General features: G+C 40.3%; 1 protein-coding gene across 1 annotated transcript in view; it reads right to left on the bottom strand.

Annotated features, from left to right (window-relative positions):
• SH3BGRL2 (SH3 domain binding glutamate rich protein like 2) overlaps positions 1-16,895 on the bottom strand; it is an 84,617-nt gene extending 67,722 nt beyond the window's left edge. The window contains exon 1 of the mRNA XM_081295269.1: positions 16,676-16,895. Coding sequence (XP_081151395.1) covers positions 16,676-16,720 — 45 coding nt within the window. The 5' untranslated portion in view covers positions 16,721-16,895. The remainder of the gene's footprint in view (positions 1-16,675) is intronic.
• Between the last annotated feature and the right edge of the window lie 1,426 nt (positions 16,896-18,321).

Raw genomic sequence — 18,321 nt, 5'->3', positions numbered from 1 at the left:
TATTACATGCCAAGTATTGTAATAGGAAACTTGGGAGAATATAAAGATTAATGGAACAGCTCCTAACCTTGAAGAACTCAGAACTCACACAACCAAGGGTGGAAAGTACCCAGGCCTTTTTCACTCTCCAAACACAGTGCTCTTCCTCTACCAGGAAGCCATCCCAAAGGCTGTCCTGGAGTGGTAGAGGAAGAGCATTGTGTTTGGAGAGTGAAAAAGAAGGGAAGTGAAAGGGGAACATTTCATGGGGAAATGACCCTGGACTGGGTTTTGAAGGGAGCAGGGACTGTGATTAGTTGTGATACAGGGTGAACACAGACAAAGCAAAGAAATGGGCATCAGAGAAGACACAGAGGAGTGGGGGAAACAGGTGCATTTACAGAGCAGCCTAAGGAAGAGACTGAAAAGGTTGCAAAGGCAGACCAGAAGCAGATCAGAGGGCCCACACTGCCAGGCCCACAGTGAGGCCTGGAAGCCATAAGCTCTGTAGGGTCAATGAGGTTTTTCCAACCTTGTTTGACGCTAACACAGAGACGAATCTTGTTAACAGGATGATGATGTCTTCTTTTTTTTCTTTTTACGGAAAAGGAATTTAAAACATAAATTATTAATCATCTCATCCTTGTTAATTATCTCCTAGAACCAAGCTCAGTATTTAAAAAAATCAGTGTGAAACTAACCATAGAGTACCCATTTGTCTTGCTCTCAAACTACTAAAATATACACAAATGAAAAAAGGAGTCTCAAGTCTAAAAAAAAGGGCAGCACGAATAAACAAACCAAATTTATTCCACAGACCAAAAAAAAAAAAAAAAAAAGCAAAAAGCCATGGAAAATACCTGTTCCAGTTCACAAGCTCATACAAAACATTTTGAAAACAAAGAAGTCTTTTTTGTTTCCCACTGGAGCCTTTTATTGAAGTGAAATCTTGTTCAAGAGAAGTTATTTTTCTATTTAAGCTATGTATATGACTTTTTCTGCTCTCACCTCAAACAAATAAATCTGCCCTTGTGACAAACCTACAGGTACATCCTATCCTGTAAGTACAATTTGGGGAGTACATCCCATATGGCCCTATGTCATCATCCATTTATCTTTTCTCCTCATCCAATTATGAGTTGTTGGTGGGGGAAAGATCATACAAAATACCCACTCTGTATCCTGAACATGGCTGAACACTGGATATTAGAAGGTACTCATAGATACATAGAAACTGATTAACTGAATTAATTTTCAAAACATGTGATTAATATCTGTGTGTGGAATGGAAGAAAAAATTTAAACTTCAGAGCTACATGAGATCTGTTTTAAAAGCAATAATAATCATAACCAGGTTTTAAAAACAATATTAATATCATTGGTCATTACAGAAATGCAAATCAGAATCACACTGAAATGCCAATACATGTCCACTAACATGACTATCCTCAAAAACACAGACAAAAACAAGGGCTGGCAAGGATGTCATACATTGCTAATGCAAGTGTAAAATAGAATGGCCACTTTGGAAGACAATTTGGCAGTTTCTCAAAGCCATAAAACACAGACTTAGCATATGAACCACCAATTCTACTCCTAGATAAGGAAAGTGAAAACATATTTTCATACAAAACTATGTACAAATGTTCATAGTAGCATTATTCACAATGGTCAAAAAGTGGAAACAACCCAAATTATTCATCATCAATGGACAAATAAAATGTGGTATATTCATACACTAGCATATTAGTCATAACAAGAATGAAATGTCAATACATTCCACAAAATGAGTGAACCTTGAAAACATACTAAGTGAAAGAAGCCAGACATAAAGGGTCTCAATTGTCTGATTTCATTTATATGAAATATCCTGAATAGGCGAATCCATGGAGTCAAATCAAGAGATCTCCAGACATCTCAGTCGGATATCCAGATCATGTTTGTATGAGAGACAAGTATCCTTTAGCATTTAAAATATATTTGCTCAAAATTTTCAAAATCCTGCATTCATTCACTAAAGAGAGGTTTTTAGACTCTACAACCAGATTGTAACTTCTATTCTACACTCACCTTAATAAACAATGTCAGTTTGGGGTCTTCCTCAGTCTACATTCTGTCTAACTCAGGATCTATTATCTGATTATAAGAGCAATTTTTTTTCTTAATTCAATCTTAATAGCTCATTTAAAATTAAAAAGTCACAAAAAATGGAGAATGATTGCTGTATTACATTTAAATGACACTCATAATAATAACGGCTATCATTATCGTCAAGCTTCGATGACTCTACAAATAGGAGTTATGACATCCAGAGAAGTGAAAGGACTTGTTCAGCCTCCTTGCTCATTAGAATAGCAGAACCACAATTCAAACCCAGGTCTTTCTGCTACCAAAGTCCACATTCTTTCCATGTATCGCCTCACCTGTACCACACAAATTTCTTATCTCCCAGGTTTTTGAGGCTTCTGAGAGTAAATTGCATGTAAAGAATCTGATCTTAAAAAGAGAAATGGTTTACAATAAACAAAACATAAGAATCCTGGAACAATTAAACTAGGCAGATGAAGTTTATAAACAGCAGTTTAATTACCATTCCTGTATGCTTCCTGCCTTCGTGTATGTGTGTGTGTGTGTGTTTGTGTGTGTGTGTGTGTAATGACCAATAATATTAATATTGGTTCTAAAAACTAGTTATGAATATTGTTGTTTTTAAAACTGCTTCTTTCCCTTTACCCTTGGAGGCTATCTGCACTCTGCCAGGCCCTCCAGTCACCAACAGTCTGGACTCTGGCCTTCCACTTTCTACTCTCTCTGTCTTGCATTGAATTCCCACCTTAGACTGCAACATACTGATAAACTCCTTCCACCCCCAAAAGTACTTGTTTTTCAGAGTAGAAAATAGGGAATGATCAGCCCGTGAAGATCAGCTCTTTGTCTCAGGAACCTAAGATCTAACATGGAAAGGATAAGGACACAAATCTCCCCCACCACCACTTGTCCCAGCAGATGGCACCTTGTCCCAAACGTCCCAGTGTAGTACATACTTCTGCCTCAACCTAATCTCTGGGTTTCAGCCCCCCAGCCAATCTTTCCATTCCCAAATTGCCTTCCTATCCTCTCATCCCATCCATTCACATCAAGTCAGTTCTACCCAAATTTATCACAAACAAAAGGAGAATCACATTTTAAGCACAGCAAACTTTTTATTTCAGGACACACAACAAAACATTAAACAGTCTCTTGGGAGCACCGCCCATTCTCATTTTCTTCTAATCTCTGATTTCTTTCTCTGAGACATGGATGATAGGAAGAGGTTGGCAATGGACCTCTTGGGATCTGTGATAAGGCAAGTTATCTGAAGGTTTGGTTTCCTACTCTGCAGAAAAGAAATGAATGACTACTATATTTAGTTACTTTAAGGAATATAAATAACAAACATAGAGTCCCCTAGTATTTCCTCTATAGTGAAATGTTAGCTTTCCATTTTATTTTTTTTTTTAAAGAGAGAGTGAGAGAGGAGAGAGAGAGAGAGAGAGAGAATTTTTAATATTTATTTTTTAGTTCTCAGCGGACACAACATCTTTGTTGGTATGTGGTGCTGAGGATTGAACCCGGGCCGCACACATGCCAGGCGAGCGCGCTACCGCTTGAGCCACATCCCCAGCCCCAGCTTTCCATTTTAAATCACATTGCTTTTGGCTTTTCCCAGTTTCTGCAGGAGCAAAGCCATTGTTTTCACCTGCCTGAAGGACACTGCCTACAATTACCAGCTCAACAGCCCAGTAGGACTCCTGGAACTGCTCCTTTGGAAATTCTGCCCTATCCCCATTTTTTAGCATGAGCTCACACACTGTCTTTCTAGCCTATCTGTTGGATTAGTGCAACCCAAGATCTCACGGGTCTCTGGTCAGGGTCTCTTCTTCCAAACAATGTGGTATAAGGGGAAAAGCACAGGACACAAAATTAGAAGGCAAAATAAAACCTAGGATCCAACACTGAGTAGAACGATCCTGGCATTAAACTTATGCACCTATACCTCAATATTCTCACCTGTAAAATGTGTATAACTGCAGGGCAATTTAAGGGTTAAATAACCAATAAGAAAATCTTACCACCTGGCTCAGTACAGGTAAAGAATAATTATTAACCTGCCCTTTCAATGCTCCAAGTGTCAACACAATGAGTCTACATATTCCAGGTATCTTTCTCCTTTTCCTGTCTCCACCACGTTTTCCCACAAACCCCCTTACCTCTTTAACCAGGTACCTGCTCATAGCCAGATGTGAATGTGCCTACCCTTCATTCCATAAGCAGTCAAAATTCGGTGTTTAATTTCACCATGAGGATTCTGGGAAGTACCACTCATCTTCATTAAATATAAAAAATCCTGGTCCTTTTCTGCTATCCCACATCCCCAATTTGAAGTGTGCGCAAAGAGCAAATGTTTGCAAAGGATATCATCCATCAATTCCACTTAGTATCTCATATTCCTCTTAGCTGTTACTCAGGGACTCTAAATATTCTATATTCATTACATGAATTTACAAGACAGAGTCCAAATGCACTGTTTACAACAGGGATAGCATGTGTGTGGTATAAGATCTGATCCTGCTTCCTCTGGGTGCCAGAGCAGGCACCAACCATCAATCACATCATTTCCCTCCTGATCTCAGACAAAACTCCAAGACCTCCTCCCAGACCACAAGCAACCACGGCCCATCAGTCAAAGCTAACATTTGGGAAAAAATCTAATTGCCAAGTTTGGAAAACTTTAAATCAAGCCAGACCTCTAAAACCAGGTATGACGCTGGGCATGGTGGCACATGTCTGTAATCCCAGCAGCTCAGGAGGGTGGGGCAGGAGGATCATGAGTTCAAAGTCAGCCTCAGCAAAAAAAACAAGGCACTAAGCAACTCAGTAAGACCCTGTCTCTAAATAAAATACAAAATAGGGCTGGGGATGTGGCTTAGTGGTTGAGTGTCCCTGAGTTCAATCCCCAGTACCCCAAAAATACAGAAATAAATAAAATAAAACCAGGTATAACATAAAGCAAGACTTTACTGTGACCATCTGTACAGTAGTAAGAACATTGCAGGTAATAAATAAATATGATCTTGAGGGCTTATACACAGCATACTGTGATCTGTAAATGGTATGTTTGGGGGATGGCATGCTTAAGTTGTAATTTCTTATTAATTCAAGTTTAAGTAGAAAACACGTTACACTTAAAATTTACTAAAACTCTCCTAAAATTACACTAGATTGTATCCTCAGCTTAACAAGTACTATGTACTATACATAATGTTTTGGATGATTAAAGCTCTTACACAGTTCCAAGGCCTTAATTTTTTTTTTTTACTGCTATTACTGCTACTACTAAAGACAGTGATGATGACATAACAGGAATAATAGGTGACATAACTGAGTACTCACTGTGCACCTGGCACTCTGCTGAATGCCTACCTGGCCTCATTCATTCACTCCAGTCTCACAGCAATCCTATGTATAAGGTGTATTCCAATCCCATTTTCCCAAAGTGGCTGGTTACTTGCCTAAGATCATGCCCTTCATCAGTGTCAGAGCCAGGATGTCAACTCACCTCTACCTTCGTTATGAAGTGCACTGCCCTCCAATAACATCTGTCTCATAGATGGGACACAAGTAGGAGTGTGGCTCAGTGGCTGAGTCTCCCTAAGTTCAATCCCCAATATCCCCCAAATAAATAAATAAATAAATAAATTGAATAAAACCAGGTATAACATATAGCAAAACTATGACCATCTGCATAGTAGTTAGCACATTGCAGGTAACAGAATAGAAACTTTCTCCAGAATCAAATAAATCAGCAAATACTCAACCTAAACACCTATTCTGGCTAGTAAGTAGTTTATTCATCATAAAAGGGAAGTGTAATTCAAAGTTCCTGTCAATTGAGGGTATAGGCCAATTGGAGGTGGCCAATTCCCATTTTAATCTCCATAAGGAAACATAATAATTAAAGCAGAGAACCAGTGAACTCCAATCCACACAGGAATGTCATGAATGAGGAAGGCCACACTCCCACTCCTTGTGCAACCCACAGAAGAAAAACAAACTAAATCAAAAGTTATGCTGGTTGTTGTTGCTTTGGGCTTTTTGTTTTGCTTTGTTGTTTTCAGTATCAGACTGGTATGCAGCAATAGCTGCTGACTTCTATACTGCATTCACCAAATACCACTGAACTGACCTGTCAAGCAAGTTACCTAATTGGTCTCTGAGTCTCCGCCCTACACTCCTATAGCCACTAGATCCAGATTTGGGCTATTATCCAGAGAAATGGAAAACACATCCTGAAATAATTAGAACCCTCTGCCTTCAGTCACAGCCAATATTCCACTTCTGCTTCGGAAGCTCTGCTGGCAGGAGATTCACAAAAGTCCACAACAAAGCAGACACACCCTGATGTACACCTCCTCCTCTTCCAGGAAACCCACCCCTGTTTGGTTCTGCCAGATACTGAGCCAGTTCCAATCAGATTCCCTCAGGAATACGTTCTCAATGCTGCTAAAGGGAAACAGAGGGACCAACCAAATTGTAACAGAGTCTTCAGGGAGCTGCACAAGCCTCAAAATACCTAGGTTTGTAGGTAGGTGGAGCCCCATGGACCTACACATTGGTAGGCAGGTCCAACTTTCGGTCCTACAGCAAATCTGTCATGCATCCAGAAAGAAACACTCAATTAATGCTTTTCCTAAGTTGATTTCTTTTAGAGTTTTGGAGGAACCCCAATCAAATATATAAGAGGTAACAATACTAATCCTGCAAATTACCACAGTCCAGTTCCTGAGTAATTAGCCTGTGCTGGCAGATAAAACCAGATAAGGCTATTAAAAGAGGGAGACAAAGAGAGGCTGCACTGCCTTAAACTAGCCTGTCAGTTTCTAGCTGTTTGGAATTCCAACCCCCAAACTCCTTCCTTCCTCCCTCACAGGCACCCCAACCCCCCACCAAAAGAAGTAGGTAATGGTACATGTTGGTCACTGTCTAAAACAACCCTAAACAGAAAGGCTTAAGGACATGTTACACTACAACTACAAAGAGACCCAAAAGTGAAGATTGTACACAATCAGGAATAGAAAACATTTCTTATAAGTTAATTTGTCTTTTCACAGATCTATTAGTCCATTTTCCATGCTATAACGAAATATCTGAGGCTGGGTAATATGTAAGGAAAAGGTTTATTTAACACATAGGTTTGAAGGTTGAAAGCCCAACACCAGGCAGCCCTCTGAGTTCAGCCTCTAGTGAGGGCCCCTCGGTTTTGTCACATCATGACTGATAGCTTAATGGCAGAAGCACACATGAGAGAGAGATAATACATGGTAAGACAGAAAGCCAGACAGCAGGGAGAAGTCAAGCTTGCCCTTTTATTTATTAATTTATTCGTTTATGTATGTGTTTATTTTGGTGCTAAGGATTGAATCTAGGGGTGCTTTATCACTGATCCATATCCATAGCCTTTCTTATTTTTTATTTTGAGACAAGATCTTACTAAGTCTTGTGGCCTGAATCGCTGAGGTTGGCCTTAAACTTGTCAGCTCCTGACTTAGCCTCCTGAGTAACTGGGATTACATGGATGTGCCACCAAGCCTAGTTGGCTCTTTTATAATAACCCCTCTCTCAGAAGCTAACAGGTCTGAAGGCAGCTTTCCCAGTGAGTCAACCACTCCCACAAGCCCCATCTCTTAAAGGTTCCACCACCTCCTGACATCAACACACTGGGAACCAACCTTCCAACACATGAGCCTTTGGGAAACAAAACCACATCCAGACCATTGCAACAGAAAAAAAGAAAATTTTCATTAAATTTCTAATTCGAAAAGCTCAGGTACTGTTTTATACTCTGGAAAAACAGTGTAATATAAAATTAATCAAAGAAAAATAATGAATATGGAATGTGATTGAAATCAGAACCTTAAAGTTTCTAACTATGCAGCTATAATAATACCCAATAAAGCAGTTCTTGCTGAAGGGCTGCTGAAGTCTGAAAGGTTCTCCTTCTGAGTTTACAGCTTGTAGGCTAACTTTTTAAATAACTGATATTTAACATGGGAGCTTAGAAGACCAGAATGCAAACAGTAAAGACTGTGTTCATATTTCTTGATCTCATTTTTTAAAATCTATATTTTGAAATAAAGTACTGTTATGCTTTGAATATAAGGTGCCCCCCAAAAGCTCCTGTGATAATGCAGGAATATTCAGATAAAATGATTGGATCATAAGAGCTAAAACCTAATCAGTCCACCCTAGTTTGAATGGGCTGACTGAGTGGTAAGTGTAGGCAGCGGGGCATGAGTAGAGAAGGTATGCCCTCAACGGTTTATCTCTCCTGAGACCCCTTTCCCCTCCCCTCTCTCTGTTCTGAGGCCACCATGAATGGAGAAGCTTTCCTCCACCATGCCCTTCCACCACTGATTTCCTGCCTCACCTAGGGTCTAGAGCAATAGACTCAGCAATGGAAAGCTAACTCAGAGATTGATACCAAGAAGAGGGGTCACTGCTGTGACTAACCTAAACATGTTGTTCAGATGCCTTTAGAAATGGTCTGTGGGAAGAGTTCGGAAAAGTTTGCAGATGCTTGTTTAGGGAAGCCTCAAAAGGCTGTAAGCAGAGCTTAACGAGTGATTCTTATGGAGTTCAGAAGACCAGAATGCAAACAGTAAAGACTGTGTTCATGAAATTTCAGAAGGGAACAATGATTCTACTGGGAATTGGATTAGAAGCCACTCATTCTATATTCTGGCAAAGAACTTTCCTATATTTTGCCCATCTCCTAAAGTTTTCAATGAGGCTGAATTTAAAGGTGATGGATTAATTAATCTGGTGGGAGGAAATATCAAGGCAGCACAGTGGTCAGTGATATGAGTATTGCTATTAGCTTTATCCAGGTGTACTGTGAGAATTGGGAGCAAAAAGAAAAGCTGAATAATTTTCAAAATTTGCTGTTTGGCCAGAAAAGTGCATGTAAAACTGGGCCAAGGAAGGTATGACTGTTGAAGAAATTACAGTCACTAAAGAGATGCTCAGTATTTTGCAGAAACTAAAGGAAAGGTGGCTTAAGGGCATCTCAGGAATTTGCAAGACCATACTCATTACAAGCTCAAGAATCTAGGAAGGAAAATTCCTTTCAGAAGAATTTCAAAATCCCTTTTACACAGGGAGGCCTAGGAAGTTGTTTTATAGTACTCAGCTACCCAGGCACTCAGAAGCCACTGCAGCAATGGTTTCTGGGTGTCTAGCTTTTCAGCAAACTGATGACAGACCTTGGCATCATTCACATGGTGCTGGTTCTGCAGGAATGCAGGATGCTGAAGTTAAGGGGTCATGAAGGGTTCCATAGAGATTTCAAAGGAAGGCTGAGGAGGCCAGGCAAAGTGTAGCAGGGTCAAAATCCCTACAGGCAGCCCATGAGAGGGTGAGCAACCCTTGAGGGGGTAATGCGTGAAGCTATACAGGTGAAGCCAAAGCTGAAATAGAGAGATTAAGAGATGCCAGTAATGTAGACTATGCCAAGAAAAGCTGTTGGCTGCATAGAGAATCAGGTTAAGAGTAAAGTCAATGGGATAGGACTGCCCAAGCCATTTGGAAGTCACATCTCACTACCATGTGCCCCCAGATGCCAGAGGTGGAGCTCTAAAACTGTTTGCCCAGCTGAGTTGTAGTCCTGCTTTGGTGCCAATCATTCTTTCTATGTCCCCATTCCTCCCTTTTGGAAAGGAAATATTTACTCTGTGCCACTGTATATTGTGTACATGCAACTTGCTTTTGATTTTTACAGGAGCTCACAGTCATAAGTTTGCCCTGAATCTCAGAGAAGACTTTGGACTTGGACTTTGGGGCAATGGTGGAATGGTTGACACCATGGAATCTTTAAGATGGATTTAATGCTTTGTACACCATAAGGTGGACTTGATCTTTCAGGGGGTGGGGGCAGATTGTTATGATTTGGATAAGAGTTTCCCCTGGCCCCTCCTCGTTAATGCAGAAATATTCAGAGCTGAGATGATTAGGTTATGAGAACTATAACAGGATCAGTCCATCCTAGTTTGAATGGACTAACTGGGTGGTTTCTATAGGTACAGGTAGGTGGGGCATGGGAGGAGGAAGTGGGTCACTGGGGCCAAGCCCTGGAAATGTTCATCCTCCCTGTATTACATTCCCTCCTCCCTCCTCCCTCTCCCTCCCTCCCTCCCTCTCTCTCTCTCTCTCTCTCTCTCTCTCTCTCTCTCTCTCCTTCTTGGCCACCATGAATGAAGAGCACTCTTCCACCACACCCTCTACCATGATGTTCTGTCTTACCTTGGACCTAGATCAATGAAGTTCAGTAACCATGGACTAAATGCCTGAAATTGTGAGGCAAAATAGACTTTCCCTTCTCTAAGTTGTGCTTGTCAGGTATTTTGGTCACAGCAAAGAAAAGCTGAATAACACAAGTACTTTTCACAGATGTAATGATCAGAAAATCATGCCAATTTTTATTTTAAAGAGTGAAACATTCATTATAAATCTAGACTTTCTGTCACTCATTTCTAACTTGACTAAGAAAAATACAATTCCTTTCAGAACTTTTTATAAATCAAAAATTTTTTATAAATTAAAATTTAGGGAAAACCTAAAGTAAAATATTCTTTAGTAGGTAGCTCACAGTGCTTCTTACTGGAACTGTTGTGTCTTTCACAATAGCTGTTCTCCTTTTCTATTTTATTAAAAAATAATAATAAATTGAATAACAGAAAAGAAAAAGATTCATGTATTACATTCCTGTCTGCAATATGGAAACCACCTTCTGCTTTGCATTATAAAAACTTGTCAAAATTTAGTTTCCCCAAATGGATTTAAATGCTTATTTAACATATCCAAATACAATTGGATAAAAGACCCCAATGTCATAAAGTAATCCAGGCCTCTATATTCATAAGTTATTACAGAATTTAATAATTTATAAATTATATTTATAAGTATTGTAGGATTTTCATTATTGTAAAATGGAAAAAACATTCAACTTGTGAAATATTAAAATATACTAGAAAAACTGAAGTCAGGTATTCCCTTTTGAAATTTCCCTTGCTATAAAAAGAGCTTTTACGTAGACTACAATTCTATATAACTTAATATGCAACTGCTGACTTGAAGATTAAGGAAATTTGCCAGAGATGCAGCTCAGTGGTAGAACACTTGCCTAGAATGTAGGAGGCCCTGGGTTCAATCCCTGCCTCCACACACAAAACATACAAACAAACAACAACAAAAAGAAAAGAAAAGAAAAGAAATTTGCCTATAGTCTTTTAGTCTTTTCAGGGGGAAATTCCATTAGTCTTTTTACTTCAACCTTCATATTGCATGCTACTGTGTGTTTAATAAATTCCCCAAAAAGATGTTAAAGTACTAATTCCAAAAACCTGTAAATGTGACCTTATATGGATCTTTGCAGATTAAGAAGAGATCATTAGGGTAGGCTCTACTTCAATATGACTGTGTCCTCTTAAAAGGGGAAACATGGATACAGGGCAGACACAGACATGCACACAGGAAAATCCATTAACATAAAGGCAGATATCAGGGTGATATATCTACAAGTCAATGATGCAAAAGATTGCCAGCCAATCACCAGACGCTACGAGACAAACATGGAACAGATTCTGCCTCCCAGCACCCAGAAGGAAGCAATCTTGCCAACTCCTTTATCTTGGACTTCTATCTTTGAAAATGGTGAGACATATTTCTGTTTTTTAAGCACCATAGTTTTGGGTGCTTTGTTGATGGTGGCCCTAGGAAACAAAAACAAGCCTTCTCAGCCTGACCTTCTATTACAACCATATCCTTGTCTTTGGCCCCTAACTTGTCCCTGCCTCTCCTGATCACTACTTGAATAAATCTCATTTTAATCTCACTCCACTCTTCTCTCCTGATGCCCTTCAGCACTATTTCTGGTCAGGAGGTACCACTGGCACTTTAGGTGAGGTAGTTCTCTGTGTGGGACTGTCCTACACTTTGCAGGCTATCAGGCATTCCTGATGCTCTCATTCCCCCAGGATGGGACCAAGACCAGTAGACCACTACTACTCCAGAAGCTTTGGAGTCAGTTGCCTGCCAGGATTTGACTCAGGGGCCCTGCCCTCTTCATCTGTAAAACCTCAACAAATAACTACCTTGTCATATGACAGTGACATGACATTAATCCAACAAATTAAAGATCTAAAAGAACCTAGACATATTCTCACTGGTTCATTAAAGCATTAGAATAACTTAGAAAATAACACTTGTCTATTCTACACGATCATATTCTGACTTTAACTGCTTCAGAACTCTTTTCTAAGGCTTCCTTACACAATGCAGCTTCACTGAATACACTCCATAGGGATGCAACAGCTTGACTGGTACATGATAATTATATGTTTAAAATAATAATCAATCATGCAAAGTAGTGGGTATACATTGTTCAGTTGAAAAAGCAAGACAACTATAAGCATAGTTTCTGTGTGTTCCCCCATTGTACCCACCTTCACTTGAAAATAGTGTCACAGACCTGGATACCCCTCGACAAAGCTCCATATTTTTCAATTTTGCTTCCAATTTCTTTGTCTCTTTTGCTCTCTGTGATTGTTAGCTCTATAAGACCCAGGGATATACTGCTGTCTAGCTCATTTCACCCTCCCCCATCAAAATATCTCTCAAGCCAGAATCAGTCCTTCATCCCTCTTGATTAAGTATTTTGCATGCTAAATCTCTGAGCTTCAGAGAGACAGGCACTGATTTGTGCCATGTCTGTTTTCCTGACCAACCTGATACCTAGCATCTAATATCACCTAACACAGAGCCTGCTACTCAGTTTTCAATGTTTGCTTGACAAACATATGATTTAATCAATACAGGCCTGGAGGATGCAGCTCAGTGGTAGTGGACTTGCATGTGTAAGGCCGTGGTTTCAATCTCTAACATGTGGGTAAAGTAAGAGTGTTAACACGTGAACAAAAGCATGGATAAGTGAACTCATGAATGAATGCATTCAAGAATCGGGAATCTGGTTTCCAGTTACATCTTAGCCCTACAATGACCAGCATAAATGATCTCAGGACAAGCCACTTAAGCTCTATGCCCAAATTTCCTTTTCTATAAAATTAAGTAGCTGGACTTCACTAGAAAATCACTTCCGGTTTCCCTCTAAATCTAACTCAGCCCAGAGACTTTAATCAAGGATAAAATTCTTTATTTGCTTTTTGAGAAATTTTAGTCAAGGCAAGCAGGAAGGTAAAGACTTCTGAAATCACATGGGGTGGGTGGTGTGGTTGCTCCCTGCCAGAGAGCACCTTGTTCCCTGAGGGACAAAAGGCTCCAGGACACAGATAAGAATAGATACTTTAAACATCTCTGAGATGCTGAGCACTGTAGAATTTGTTATCATGGGCTTCTCTCAGGAAGTTGAATCTATCTTGTCCTCAAAAGTGGGACCTCTGCTGCCCATCCGTCCCTCCCCCCAAAGCTCCTCCCTTTCTAGCCTGAGCAAGATGGGCACATGAACTGTTTCCAAGGCTCCAAATCTAACTCAGTTCCTCTTCCTGCCATCTGCATAAGGCTCCCACATGCATATTTTACAATTTCGGGCATATTTCCTCCTTATCTGACAGCCTGCAATGCAGCACTCTATATGATTTTATCTCTGGTAAGAATGTTCCTGAAGGAGGGGCCTGTTTGGGGACTGTACTTTATTACTGCTGGTTTCACCTTTCCCATCTCATTTCCCCCACCTGGTCTGTGAATTCCTTCAGGACAGAAACCATACCCTCTATTCTCTGGTTCCCCCAAAGACCAAGGACAGAACTGGGCAGGCTACAAATATTTAGAAAATACAGTTGAATAAATACATGCATGAACTAATTAACTGATTTTAATGTTTTTAAGTGAAAAAGCCACATTAATGTATTTCCTGGACAAAGTTACCAATGCTTCCCCTTTGGGGTATATATTTAGAATAAATTAAATTTTAAAATGACAATTCTATGATTATACTAGTTTCTTAGAATGGAAATAAAATATCCCTTCATTATAACAATGAATGACAGCAACATTATCAGTTGTATAATAAGAGATTTCTGATTTGGGGGTATCCATGACATAATAATTTCACATTATTTTCAATTCCTATTAAAAACAGACTTGACCTTGAGCCAGGGAAGATGACAGGGCAATCCCCCCTCCTATATTGTAGGAGTTATTCCAACTGTTGAAGTTTCTGAACTCAGAGGAATCAGAACAAGAAAAGAAGATTTTTCTCTAAATAGTTTATTTAAGCATATTGCTAACTGCAGCAAAGTATCTTTTTGGAAATCCCTGGGACTTAGCTAAGTCTAATTCTAGTCACATTCCTTCCTTATAGTTTAATAAACTTCAACTAAAACCAAACTGACTTGGGAATCAAATTATTTGTTCTCTCATGCACTTGCTGGTCACACTCGAGTACTGAATAAAACCCTAACAGCAAGCTCAACTCTGCTAGAATGAAAAAAGCTTTTCCAGGAAAGCTTAGACTCTCCAGCCCAGGAGCTGACCTAAACATTTTCATTATTTCTAAGAAATCATTTTTTTTATATGAGCATAAACTTTACATCACCAAAAGTATCTGTATTACAGAAAAACTATGTACTGATATGGGAGACAGTATTATAATTGGGGAGACTCGACGAATGAGGATAGTCTAAAACATGAAAAACTTGGGTCTTCACATGGCAGACCATTAAAATGAATAATTAGTGTTTGTGGGCTATGTGATAACCTTCAGATCCAATGCAACCATTCCAGAACATATGCTATCAGGCAGTACAGTGATGGGACCTGAGACAACAATGAAACACCCAAGGAAAAGAATAAACTCACTTTGAAGCTAATAGGTATATTGTTCAAGTAAAAGAAGCTCTTATAAAGCGTCTGTCGCATTTACTCAACTGAGGAAGTCAAAGCATTTGAAACCTAGAGTACAACCCTGAGTTATTCTTCAAAATCCTTCATTTTACAGAAGAAAAACTCAGGCAGAGAAGGAGTACCTAATCCAAACTTACATTATTAGCCAATGTATGCATTAAAACTTAAGTTTCTTAATTTTGGTTCCATATACAAACATATAACATTAATTTTAAAAATTAAAAAGCATACAAAAAGCAGGCATTAGCATCTGTTCATGGGATTGATGACAGAGGGAAGCAGGGTTCTAGAACTACTGACAGAATAAACCAAATAAGTACCTGGACTTCGCCTTGGGCTTACCGGAGGTAGGCTAGGCTCAATACTATAAGGCATTCTATCCATAAGCAATAAAGTGCCATTGGAACAATTATCAAAGCAGGCAAGTTTGTGGTGAAATTAAAAGCATCTTTAGTAAGAAGTACAGGTTTCCAAACACATGAAGTGCAGCTTCAATGGGGAAAATTTATAAAAGGCAGGTATGACTAAGCAACCACAAATAATTAGAAACACCAGAAACTGTCAGGAGTTTGAGAACCAGAACATGCCTGCACAGAAAGATAAAATGGGGTTTCCCACATATTGTTCCTAGTTCAAATAGGGATCTTCATACTATGTAGATTTATTTTTAAATAAAAAGTTTTAGTAATTTATAAGGATATTCAAATGATATCTTATTCTACCTTCTATTCCACCCAAATACAAATTTTGAGACAATCAGGTTGAGCTACTAGGCAGGCAAACTTTAAACAATTAATATTGCACTTCCTGATGCATCTGATTATGTATTGCAGGATTCTTTTGAACCTATAGCTTAACTCTTAGCTAGGGAAACCAAATCTCAATAAACGTATAAAATACATGTGCTATATGTCTTAGTGGGATGTCAACTACACTACTGAAATTTTCCTTAAAGTTTGACATCTTTGGTTATTAACTTTTTCTTAAAATTAAAAAAGAGATGTGGGGGGGGGCAAATACTTAAAGAAACACATCATCCACCAAACAGCATCTAAAAGTAATTACAGACCACAATTTATAGATCCCCAAGATGAACCTTCCCACACATTATGAGGGGAAAGAACACACGCACACGCACACACATTTCCGTAAAAATATTTATTGCATCCTGGGCAAAAAGTGATCAAACAACCCTAGCACAACAGGACAAACCTGGTTTACTGTTCTCTTTGCTCAGATATAAAAGTAAAGAAAGGTTCTTGGTTGCAGGTAAGAGGGTGAAGAGCAATTCTCATTTAAACTTGTCTCACTTGGGAGTCAGATTAGCAAACCAAAGTAGCCCAGAAAAGCTCCAGTACAAAATAAACGCAGACTGAACGTCCCAAATCCGGAAGGACAAAACTAAGGGAAGGGGGACCTACAAAGCTCTAGAACCACCCCCTTCCCAAAAATTCCGAGTCGCACTACAGGAGCAGGGGGCTCCCCTCGGACTCCATTTTCTCACCGCCTCGTCTCCTTCTCCAGGCAGCGCAGGGTGGGCTTGTGGGTGAGCCCGGGGTCCCCCACCCACCTTACTTCCCCACCTTTTTCATTGTTGTCCAAGTGTGATGGATCACCTGCCGGGTGCCGGCTCCGCAGGCGGTCGCGCCAGGACGCGCCGGGGCGCGCGCAGCACACCTACCACGGAATCCCCGCCCAGCGCCCCGCGACCCCAGCCCGCCGCGGTCCCAGCCGCACTCACCGCCACGAAGCCCGAGGAAGAAGCGATGAACACGCGGACGACCATCCTCTCGCCGCGCGCGGGACGGACCCTGTGCGCCAAAGGGCCCCGGGCTGAACTGACGCTGAGGCTAAAGCCGGCTTAAGCTGCCTCCACCGTGGGCAAAGGCGCTGCCGTCGAGGAAGATCGCCGGGATCTGGCTCCCTCCCGCTGGTCCGCAGATGAAAGCCCAGCGCCGCCCGGCCGCAGGCTGAGGGGTGGAGGGAGGCGGGAGTGGCTGCGGGGCGTGATGGGAGTTGTAGTTTCCGTCTCTCCCCAGTGTGTCTGGTGGACCGCAGCTTTCAGCCCCCTCCTCCAGTGCCTGGATCCCCTAGGCGTGCAGGTGGCTGGAGTGGGCACAGCAGGCCGGGGAAAACAGTGATTTGGGTGGCAAGGAGCCCAGTGATACAAGGAAAAGGCAAACTAGGCAAAATGGCTTGGTTCAAAGTCCGAGCTTAGGTTCTGTATTGTGGTTTACTGGTTTTAGAGCATCCCCACCCAGGATCTCCTACGAACATGATCGCGCCAAGGAGACCCACAGGATTAGTCTCAGCGACCTGAGTTTGACAGGATGGGGCGGGCCAGGTTCTCAAGATGTGGGGTGTGTGTGTGTGTGTGTGTGTGTGTGTGTGTGTGTGTGTTGGGGGGTGGGGGCTGGGCTTGCCTGTTTATCCAGCATCTCTGGAGGTGGTAGAGAGGCAATTCTTTTAGGTAAATGAGAGGTTTTCTTTTTTTCTGCAGACGCTGAAAATTAGAAACCCAGATGAGAGTATAACCGATATTTTATTTTTCTTAGCAAAACTGTAATTGTAGTAGAAAAAATAAATACCAAGCGAAATTAGAATCCTTCTATCAACATTGGGAATCAGGACCCCGCCCGCCTCACCCCCTATTCTACACAATAACTCTGCTTCTGTGCACCTAATATTTAGAGTTGAGCCAAATCTGAGCCTTTTTCAAAACTGCTGCACATTCCTGCGCAGTCTCCCCGGAGGCTGCCATTAAATAGAAAGCTTTTAGGTAGTTGTTAGTAGTTTAGGAATACTTCTTTAGCAAGTGTTTTCTGTTTGACAAAAGCTCCAAGCTTCTCACAGTTTGGTGGAAATGAATCCGTTTTCCCGCAATACTGTATTTACTTTCTTTGTTTCAGCAGGGGACTTTAGCAGAGTTCTGGGAACAAAGTTAATTAATAGGTCTAGAAAAAAGAAATTAGAAGATGAGATCTCTTGGTAAATTGCTTGTATAAATCATTCTGGTGTATTTTCTAGAGCAATTTTGAATATTAATTTCTAACTTTTCCTATTGCTTATCTTAAGTAAGCCATTCCTGTGGTATTCCTTTTTTATTAGTATAGTAAAAGAATATACAATTCTGGTGGAATTTCATTTCTTCTTAGAGTTCAAAAACTTTAAATTTTGCTGTAGCTTGTGTGTGTGTGTGTATTTAATTTTGCAAATATATTTTAATTTTGCTACTTTAAATGTGGACATATATGTTTATAATATATAATATAATTCTCATAAAATTAATACCATATTTCCTGTGTAAATGCAAGTCTTTACAAAAATCAACATTTTCTTCATTTTGGATTGTTTAGTTGTGAGGATATAAGCTCAATAAATTTAACT

This window comes from Spermophilus citellus (assembly GCF_964194105.1).
Source record: "Spermophilus citellus genome assembly, chromosome: 5".
In the NCBI taxonomy this organism is placed as follows: domain Eukaryota; kingdom Metazoa; phylum Chordata; class Mammalia; order Rodentia; family Sciuridae; genus Spermophilus; species Spermophilus citellus.
Note: the sequence above shows the minus strand (reverse complement) of the source record. Positions and strands in the feature narration are given on the sequence as shown.